At 35.5% G+C, this 11,314-nt stretch overlaps 1 protein-coding gene across 1 annotated transcript; it reads left to right on the top strand.

The window, feature by feature from the left end:
- The first annotated feature begins 712 nt into the window (after positions 1–712).
- LOC101403358 (UDP-glucuronosyltransferase 2B31-like) lies at positions 713–8,518 on the top strand. The gene is made up of 5 exons (XM_004419123.3): positions 713–1,463; positions 3,076–3,224; positions 5,514–5,645; positions 7,626–7,713; positions 8,295–8,518. Exons 1-5 carry the CDS (start codon positions 740–742, stop codon positions 8,516–8,518), a joined length of 1,317 nt encoding a protein of 438 aa, XP_004419180.3. The 5' UTR covers positions 713–739.
- The last annotated feature ends 2,796 nt before the right edge of the window (positions 8,519–11,314 follow it).

The following is an 11,314-nucleotide window of genomic DNA, read 5'->3' as shown; positions in this document are numbered from 1 at the left end:
AATTTAGGTGAAAGTTAATAAAAAAATATTATTCATAATAGACAAAAAATGGGAAAAAAGTATAAATCAACTGATGAATGAATAAACAAGATATGGAGTATCCATACTATGGATATTATTTGCCAATATAAAGGAATGAAGCCGTGACATACAACACGGATGAACCTTTAAAATATGCTAAATGAAAGGAGGCAGTCGCAGGAGACCACATATTGCATGATTCCATTTACAGGAAATGTTCACAATAGGCAAATCTAAAGACAGAAACTAGATTAATTGTTGGATGAGGGTTGGGGGAGGTAGAGATTAGGGAGTTCTGTCTAAAGGGTAATGTTTTATCAGTGGATGATGAAAATGCTCTTAAATTGATTGCTGTTCTCATTGCACAATTCTGTGAATGTACTATGAACTGCTGAAGTGTATACTTTAAAGTTCAAGAAGACTGCAGATACAGTTACCTCTCCCTCACCACTGTTCGTGACAGTCTTCCAAATACAAGTGACTTACACATGATAGCAGTTTTAATCTTAAAACAGACCTTAAGTATATATATACAAACCAAGTCATCTACCTTTTGCTTTTTCCACTTCCTATCTGAATGCTCTGACTGCTCATATAATCTATTTACTTTGATGTAGGAGTTATATTTTAACGTCCTGATTGATTTTTCCTTGAATATAAGACTGAGCAATGGTAGAAGAGATCAGAAATTTGAAAATAAGTTTTCCATTCCACCAGGATGTCTATGAAATGGATTTCAGTTCTTCTGCTGCTACAGCTGGGTTGTTACTTTAGCCCTGGAAGTGGTGGAAAGGTGCTGGTGTGGCCCACAGAATATAGCCATTGGATCAATATGAAGATAATCCTGGAAGAACTTGTCCAGAGAGGTCACGAAGTGATTGTTCTGACATCTTCAGCTTCCATTGTTGTTGATCCCAACAAACCATCTGCTATTAAATATGAGATTTATCCTTCATCTATAACAAAACATGATTTTGTGGCTCTTTCCATGAAAATGATCGACAAATGGACATATCATATTCCAAAAGATACATTTTGGACATATTTTTCACTAATGCAAGAAATCTTCTGGGAATATTCTGATATTATGGAAAAGTTCTGTAAAGATATGGTTTTGAACAAGAAACTTATCACAAATCTACAAGAATCAAGATTTGATCTCATTCTTGCAGACCCCATTGGACCCTGTGGTGAGCTGCTGGCTGAGCTACTGAAAATACCTTTAATGTACAGTGTCCGCTTCTCTCCTGGCCATAGAATTGAAAAGTACAGCGGAGGACTTCCATACCCTCCATCCTATGTACCTGTTGTTATGTCAGAATTAAGTGATCAAATGACATTCATGGAGAGGGTAAAAAGTATGATACATGTGCTTTATTTTGATTTTTGGTTCCAAACATTTAATGAGAAGAGGTGGGATCAGTTTTACACTGAAGTACTAGGTAAGTCATGTGTTTAGTTGGTAGCTTGAAATCCTAACTTTTGTAGTGCCTTGGAAGGTGAGTTTGCATAAAGTCAGAGGAATTATTCTTCCATAAGTAAAATATTGAAATAAAAATACAAAATGATCTCTCAAACTCACAAATATTATGGAAATGCTTAAATTATAGGGTCAGTTAGAACCCTGTGGCCCATCCTAGTACAGGACACTCCAGGAAATCATAAACTAAAAATTAAAGCACTGACGAGTTCGTTAAGCAACCATATATCCTTTCTTGTTCGTTTGTTTATAATAGGCTTTCTTGCATAGAGGAGTTTTAGGTCCGCTGCAATATTGAGTAGAGATTTTCCATATACACCCTGCCTCCACTCACGCATTGCTTCCCTTATCATAGACATCCTCCACCAGAGAAGTACATGTTTTACAACTGATGAAACTATTGTGACACAGCATTATCATCCAAAGTCGATATTTTATATTAGGGTTCTCTATTGGTCTTATACATTCTATGAGTTTGGACAAGTTATAACATCATACTTCCACCTTTAAAACATCATGCAGCATAGTTTCACTGCTCTAAAAATCCTCTGTGCTCTGCCTATTCATACTACACATTACTTTTACTGTAATTTTTTTCATCTACAATAAAGTCATTAGATATTTCATTAAATATCTTGATCAAGGCAGACATACAGATTGAGGAGTTACATATTTCTAACACAACACTCTAGGGAGCCTTGAGGAAATTGCTTCCCCTTGTTTAGGTTAGATTCATTTAAAAAATAAACTCTTTTGCCATATTAGCAGAAGGATTCCTTCACAAATGAAGGATATGATGGCTCTATCTGAGACACAAGAACCCATAATTTGAGTTTCTAATAATTACACATTCCTTCACTAAGTACTTACAAATCATCTGTTTTATAGGCCTAAAATATTGTCAAGAGGTAGACATTCAAGTTCCTAGGCTACATTTTATAAAACAAGGTCTTCCATTAAAGATAAAATGAGCCAAAATTAAGGGTGAGCACATCTATTTCCATATTTTATGAAAACTTTCCAGCTATATTTTAAAACGACATTCATTCAATATGTAAATATTGTTAGTTTCTTAACATGAATCAAATACAGGAAAAGCCATACATCCAAAAAACTCACAGTTTACCTGGAAAATCTAGGACCAAGTGAATAGCTTGCTAAATTGTAGAAACTAGACTAAGTACTCTAGGGCAAAGTGTTTCCATGGAAACGGTATGGTTAATTGAGTGAGCAGTTGAAATCATTGTTTACATTTGCATCAATTACTTTTGCAGCTTTACGGAGTAAACAAATGAATGTTTAATTCTTTAGTGGCTTAGGTTTAATAATTGTTTATGATTGTGAATGCACTGATATGATGATAGATATGAAAGTCTCTTACATTTCCTCATATGTATATAAACAACATATATAAAACATTTATGTATATACACACATATTTGGATTATGAAACCACAGACCCTTTTAAACATCTTTGGCTATGTCATTCCAAGCTCCTTTCAGAAAATTACCTGGTATTGTCATTTTACAATACTATCATTTCCTCTACTTTTCTTTGTTTTTTTTCCCTTCAGGAAGGCCCACTACATTATCTAAGTTAATGAAGAAAGCTGAAATGTGGCTCATTCGAACCTATTGGGATTTTGAATTTCCTCGCCCCTTCTTACCACATTTTGAATATATTGGAGGATTTCACTGCAAACCTGCCAAACCCCTGCCTAAGGTGATCTGTTCCTCTTTGTTTGGTTTGCTTACTTTGCATTTTCAATAGAAACAATTCTGTGTTCTTCATTTAGAATGTTTGATTACAGTGAGAATGTTGTGGGAAGTTGGGTAAAGTGACCTGCCAATTAGAAACACATATATTTCAATACCATTACAAGAATTTGAACTTCATCGTCATCACAGAATAACATATTATACCTAGAAGACTTTTGGAATAGGGTCAGTTAAATGAAAATCTCATTATTTAGCACATAAGAAAGTATCAGTCACTCATTTAAAGAATATTCTTCAAGTGACTAGCATAGTCCAGAGATAAGAGCTGGATATGCAGAGAAGCAGTGTACACACAATTTTCCCCCAAACACACCTAACATTCTACTTGGAAATATAGAATAGAAGCATGCAATTAAAACTGTGTGAACAGTACAATAATAAGGAAAGACCACAATGCTAAAGAACATCCAGTGGGGATCATTCAATAAGAATGATTAGGATTTGAAAGTATACTGTTTATCTTGGAAGGGTTCTGTCACTATTTTCCAAAGAGAAAAGAACAAATAATAAATTTAAAACAGAAAGGCCAAAGAAAAAAGGATGAGTATGCATTTTTGATGAGATATCCAGGAAAAATTTGGCTCTTTTATATTTGTTTGTTTGTTTGTTTGGTAAAAGACTATATTGAGCAATAAGAAAATATTCCAGTACAGAAAGGAATAAATTGAATGTAAATTGGCAAGAATATGGGTCTACAAATCAGAATAATTCTGAAACAGTGCCAGGCAAAAGAGTAACCGGAAATCTGCTGCAAAATGCTCTGCTGCACCTTTCCCAACGTGGGGCAGCTGCTCCCTGGGAGACTCAGTCAGGTGAGGATGAGGGTCCCTCACAGCCAGTTACACATAGTACATTCCACTAGGACATCCTTTTTACGTTGTAGGTAAAGGGTATCGTACATAAACAAACCAGAAGTATAGTCACTCAAATTAGTAACATACATGTATATTTCTGGATTATAACTGGGAATCTTAGGGCTATCTCATGGAAACTCCAAACAGTAATACTAGACTCATGAATGACAGCAATTCTGCAGCCTTTAAAGAGTGATTTGGTGGGGAGCTTGGGAAATACTGACAAAGGTTAAGGTGAGGTATCAGTTATTACAGAGCTAAGAGAAAAAAGATGTAAAATCATCTAAATCATAGCAAGCTTTTTCGTAGTGGTCATAGTCAGAGAAATAAAATACTAATGACGAAACTAAAATAATTCTCCATAAATCCTGCCTGCAATAAACACAAGTGATTTAGTAGAACTATAATGATAAAGAATCAAAGGTGAGTTAAGATGCTGCTCGGTGGCCTCCTTCAAGAATCTACATTAGTAATTAATAACAGTGTAAATGGAGAGTCTAGGTATAATATTGTCTAAGAGCATTTCCTCTGCTCTACTGTGTACTGGCTCTGTTTCACTTCTAGCTTATACAGACACACCCGTGCACATATTTGTACAAATATACATAATAAAGGAAGTCAATCTCATATGCATTGTGTCATTCTTAAGGAAACAAGGGATTAGATGTGTTATAAACAGCCACTGACTGAGGAAAACAGAATGGAGGTTCCTAAAGAAATTAAAAACAGAATTACCATAAGGTCCACCAATTCCACTTCTTGGTATTTATCCAGAAGAATTGACATTAGGAGACCCATGAGTTATATGCACACCCATCTCCATAGCAACACTATTCACAAGAGCCCAATGTGGAAGCAACCCAAGTGTCAGAAGAATTAATAGACAAAATGTGTTATTTACACAGAATGGAATATTACTCAGACTTAAAATGGAAATAAATTCTAACACATGCTACAACATGGCTGAACATTAAGGATGTTACCATAAGTGAAATGGGCCACTTATGAAACAAATAATACTGTATGCTTCGCTTATATAACTTATCTAGACTGGTCAAATTCATAGAAACAGAAAGTAGAATGCAGGTGCCAGGGAATCATTGTATAATGGGTATAGTTTCAATTTGCAAGATTAAAAGTTCTGGAGATTGGTTGTAGAACAATGATAATGAACATACTTCTGAACTGTAAATTTAGGAATGGTTAAGATGGTAAATTTTAAGTTATGTATATTTTACCACAATCAAAAATAAACAGGCACTAGTCTAGTAATTTCTGACAATAGATAATTTTCTCTCCTTAGTTGTTTGTAACAAACCTTTCAATAGTGTTTGCTATGCTGTTGCTCTTTTGTGATGGAGTAAATTCTTTCTTCACAGGAAATGGAAGAGTTTGTCCAGAGCTCTGGAGAAAATGGTATTGTGGTCTTTTCTCTGGGGTCAATAGTCAGTAACATTACAGAAGAAAGGGCCAATGTGATTGCATCAGCCCTTGCCCAGATTCCACAAAAGGTTAGATAAAGTACTTATAGTGGACAATTGTTTACTGCAGCTGTTGAAGTTTCAAAACGGTTTGATTACAGAAATTTCATGCATGAAAGATAAACTACATTGTATTAAGATAGATCCAATTGATCTCATATATCAGTTTAAAAACTGAAATATACATGGCAGGTGCCAACAGTGCAGAGGGTGTTCTTGTTTGACAATAACATTTGCATTAACATTGAGATCAGAAATAAACATATTTAAGAGGTGCAGCAGGAAGTGTTGGTATTATAATGATATTACTAGCATGTACAAATATCATCAAATTCTGCCCTGTTTTTGCTCCTTTTCCTCATATGATTCCTGAGGGCACCGTACACAACACACATGTTCTCAGAGAGGAGTTAAATTTTAACAGCAACCTTAAGAAAGAAACAATAACAGTCTGAAAGGCATCCTGAAGTTTAGGTCTGGTAATCCAGGCCTCTTTTACTTCCCCTCCATTTCAGAAGAGGCCTATTCAATGTGCTTTTCACGGTGCTACACAGAGAAAGGATGGCCAGGGCTCACCAAGCTGGATCCAGATACCTATCCAGCTCTGATGATTTAGAGAGAGAAAGAAACTAACCTGGAAAAAAGAAAGAGAAAAAACTGCTCTTGTGGACTGTGCCCTGTTAATGTCTGAAACAGGAAAACATAAGTGAAAGGGTAGAGGTTGGTCAGCCCATAAGGTCTTTTATAAAATTATGGTCCTGCAAAAACTCTGTTTCTAAAACATCTGAAAAATAACGCCTCCTGATTGAAGATGGAGAAGGCAATATAAAAAGTACTCAACTAGAAGCAAGGCTAGTATGGGAAAGTTTCAGATGCCCTTCTCTAATAAACTATGGTAGTAAATTATTTCTGATATATGGAACATACCTGAAGTCTCTGGGTAGTTTTGAACTACCCAGAGTAGTTTTTAGTTTTCTGACATAGATTTCTGCTTATTATCTATGCCAATTTGCTGAGAACTAAAGTTACTTTAAGACTCACATTGAAAATAGATGATAACACTGGTAAATTAGAATCTCGCTTACAATGATTGCTTGGGAATTCCAAAATCTGTACCTAATCTTGGTACTGGACTTGGACGTGGATTGGCTATAAGAAACCATATTAATCAATGTTGTCAGTTTTTTGAGTGCATCTTTAAAGTGTTAACAGTCAGTTGAATAAAATTTAGCATCATCAAAATATTCATTTTTTTGACGGCTTTACTGTTATTTATGAAGTACCAAGAGGCTCTTCTTTTCAACATTTAAAGAATTTTCAAACCTAGCAATAGTGTTAATACTCTGGATTCATGTGAAAAAACTACTACTTGAAATTTCTCTTGGAAATAGTAAATAATAATTGGTAATTTAAAAGAAGCTAAACATACTTACCAAGCAGAAATTATTTATAATTAATAATAAATTGTTAATAATCAGAACTGTTTCCTTCCCGCAAATAGCTAATTGCATACATTTCCCTCTCTGTCAATCAAAAGAAGTAAAACTCTAATAAAATAACTTATGGAACAAGTGGATATAAGGAAGCTGCTTCGCCCAACATTCAAAAAGAAATAAACAGGATAACGTTAAATTTAGAAGCTGAGAGCTAGAATAATAAATAGCCAAATAAGCAGAAAATTAGTAATTTCCATTTTTTTTGCACTACAGTTATAAAGACTACCTAAAAACGTTTGATGCACTTGAATTGTTATTGAAAATGCCATTTGTCTAATCCAAGTGTGAAACATCAAGTTTGCAGGCACACTTGACTGAATATAAAATAAGTACATTAAAGATGAGTATTCCTATTACATCAGTGTTTTAGTAGTTCTCCTTACCCTGTCTTGTTCTCATTTCCTCATCTGTCATGCTGAACGGGTTTTCCAGATTCCTCTTAATCTATTTAGTCTCTAACATGCTGTATCTTAATTTTGACTCAGGGAATAAGGTTTTTTCTTTACTCTAACAGGTTATATGGAGATTTGATGGCAAGAAGCCAGATACCTTAGGGCCAAATACTCGGCTCTATAAGTGGATCCCCCAGAATGACCTTCTTGGTAAGACTCTGGAAAAGACACCCTGAAATGAAAGTAACTGCCACCAGATGATAATGGTTCACGAGGAAGCAAATTTATTGAACATTTGCTATTGGAAACCTCAAAAATAAAAATTAACTTCATTATATTTATTTCCCAGCCCTAGGGGGAAATGATTAGTGTAACTTTTCCTTCTCCTGATCCCTGTGCCACCACCAACTTCCTTGAAACACTGCTTGTCAGACTCAGTGACTTCATTACTTCGTTAAGAGAAGTATTCGAACATATCCTCTACCCCTTTTTATTCCACACATTATTTTTTTATCCAGCGTGTTCTCTTTCAGTACTGCCCACCTGGCAATCTTGTACTCATTTTCCAAGTAGCAAGTCATACATCAATCTTCTATGTAGCCCTCATTTACTTTTAGAGCAGACTTAGGTGCTTCTTCCTTTGAGTTCTGAAAGACATTTTAATGCAGTTTCCTGTGTACAATAATCTATTATCTAGAATACAATGCCTCTTTCAGTGTCTTATATTGCCCTACTCTCATTTTATTCTAAGACTTATACTTAATAAGTTGCTGAAATTCACCTAATCCTAGGTCATCTGAAAACCAAAGCCTTTATAACTCATGGTGGAGCCAATGGAGTCTATGAGGCCATCTACCATGGGATCCCTATGGTGGGCGTTCCTTTGTTTGCTGATCAACCTGATAATATTGAGCGCATGAAGACGAAAGGAGCAGCTGTTAGACTGGACTTCAACACAATGTCGAGGACTGATTTACTCAACGCATTGAAGACAGTCATTAATGACCCATCGTGAGTATCACAATTTCTTTTTAATAGGTGCTATTTACAGATAGGTTCTTTTGCCAATGGTGAGTGTGAGTTTCACCCCATTTTTAAGATTCAAAACATGAAATTGTTAAAATGATTTAACCATTCTTAAATCTACGTTTATGATCACCCAGACATTTATTTCAAAGCTGTATTTTACCCCATAGATTTAATGGGTAATCAACTGGTGCAACAATTTTCTCTTCAAATAACGTAAAGTTTCATAGGTAATTGCAAGAAGGACACATTTTTAAAAATATGATAGAACCAGAGAAAAAAGAAAGATAACCTAGAAAAAAACATCATAAATTCTTTCAATTCAGTACCTAACATCTCTGAAACTATAAATCTATTTATATGAAAAATTGACTTTATCATCATTATTTTAGCAGATTTTATAGCGAGATATAATTTATATACTTTAATACTATAAATTCCAATACATGTGGTATGTTTTCAGAGGTATGAAACCTTCAAAATAATATATATTACGACATTTTTATCACCACAAAAGGAAATCTGACATGCCTTAGAAGTCACTTCCGGGGCCAGCCTGGTGGCACAAGGGTTAAGTGTGCACACTCCGCTGCGGCAGCCCGGGGTTCACTGGTTCGGATCCAGGGCACCCACCTACGCACCGCTTGTCAAGCCAAGCTGTGGCAGTGTCCCATATAAAGTGGAGGAAGATGGGCATGGATGTTAGCCCAGGGCCAGTCTTCCTCAGCAAAAAGAAGAGGATTGGCAGATGTTAGCTCAGGGCTGATCTTCCTCCCCCCAAAAAAAACAAAAAGAAGAAGAAGTCACTTCCCATTCACACCTGGTCAATCCTCTATTAATCAAATTTCTGTCTCTATAGATTCGACCTTCTGGACATTTCATATATACAGAATCATACAATATATGGTCTTCTGCAACTGGCTTCTTTCACAGAGGATAATGTGTTGTTTTTTTTTAACTTTTTTTTATTGTGAAATTTTTATGGTACATTATTGTTTGTCAGTCACCATATAAACGTATCCCTTCACCCTTTCTGCCCGCCCCCCACCCCCCTTGCCCCTGGTAACCACCAAACAGTTCTATCTGTCCATGTCTTGGTTTATCTTCCACATGTGAGTGAAATCATGTACTGTTTGTCTTTCTCTTTCTGACTTATTTCACTCAACATAATACCCTCCAGGTCCATCCATGTTGTTGCAAATGGGACGATTTTTTCTTGTTTTATAATTGAGTAGTATTCCACTGTATATACATACCACATCTTCTTTATCCAATCATCAGTTGAGAGACACTTGGGTTGCTTCCATGTCTTGTCTATAGTGAATAATACTGTGATGAATATAGGGGTGCATAAACTTCTTTGGATTGTTGCTTTCAGGTTCGTTGTGTAGATACCCTGTAGTGGGATAGCTGGATCATAAGGTATTTCTATTTTTAATTTTTTGAGGAATCTCCATACTGTTTTCCATAGAGGCTGCACCAGTTTGCATTCCCACCAGCAGTGAATTAGGGTTCCCATTTCTCCACATCCTCTCCAACATTTGTTATTTTTTGTCTTGGTGATTATAGCCATTCTGACAGGTGTAAGATAATATCTTAGGGTGGTTTTGATTTGCATTTACCTGATGATTAGTGGTGTTGAGCATCTTTTCATGTGCCTATTGGCCATCTGTATATCTTCTTTGGAAAACTGTCTGTTCATTACCTCTGCCCATTTTTTTATCAGGTTGTTTGTTTTCTTGTGGTTCAGTTGCGTGAGTTCTTTATATATCATGGAGATTAATCGCTTGTTGGATATATGGTTTGCAAATATTTTTTCCCAGCTGGTGGGCTGCCTGTTCATTTTGATCCTGGGTCATTTGCCTTGTTGAAGCTCTTTAATCTGATGAAGTCCCACTTGTTTTTTTTTCTTTTGTTTCCCTTGTCTGAGTAGACATCGAATTCGAAAAGATCCCTTTATGGCTGATGATGAATAGTGTACTGCCTATATTTTCCTCCAGGAGTTTTATAGTTTCAGGTCTCACCTTTAGGTCTTTGATCCATTTTGAGTCAATTTTGGTGTATGGTGAAAGAAGATGATCTACTTTCATTCTTTTGCAAGTGGCTGTCCAGTTTTCCCCGCACCATTCATTGAGGTGACTTTCCTTTCTCTATTGTATGTTCTTAGCTCCTTTGTCAAAGATTAGCTACCCGTAGATGTGAGGTTTTATTTCTGGGCTTTCAATTCCATTCCATTAATCTGTGTGCCTGTTTTTGTACCAGTATCATGCTGCTTTAATTACTATCACTTTGTAGTATGTTTTGAAGTCGGGGATTGTGATGCCTCCTGCTTTGTTCTTTTTTCTCAGGATTGCTTTAGCTATTCAGAGTCTTTTGTTGCCCCATATGAAATTTAGTATTCTTTGTTTTATTTCCGTGAAGAATATTCTTGGGATTCTAATTGGGATTGCCTTGAATCTGTAGATTTCTTTAGGTAGTATGGACATTTTAACTAATTTTTATTCTTCCAATCCAAGTGCATGGAATATTTTTCCATTTCTTTATGTCGTCATTGATTTCACTCAATAATGTCTTATAGTTTTCATTGTATAGGTCTTTCACTTCCTTGGTTAAATTTATTCCTAAATATTTTATTCTTTTTGTTTCAATTGTAGATGGGATTGTCTTCTTCAGTTCTCTTTCTGTTAGTTTGTTCTTGGTATATAGAAATGCAACTGATTTTTTTATGTTGATTTTATACCCTGCAACTTTGCTGTAGTTGTTGATTATTTCTAATAGTTTTCCA

Source organism: Ceratotherium simum, chromosome 8 (assembly GCF_057802395.1).
Source record: "Ceratotherium simum simum isolate JZ-2026a chromosome 8, ASM5780239v1, whole genome shotgun sequence".
Lineage (NCBI taxonomy): Eukaryota > Metazoa > Chordata > Mammalia > Perissodactyla > Rhinocerotidae > Ceratotherium > Ceratotherium simum.
This window is presented reverse-complemented; position numbering and strand designations above follow the sequence as displayed.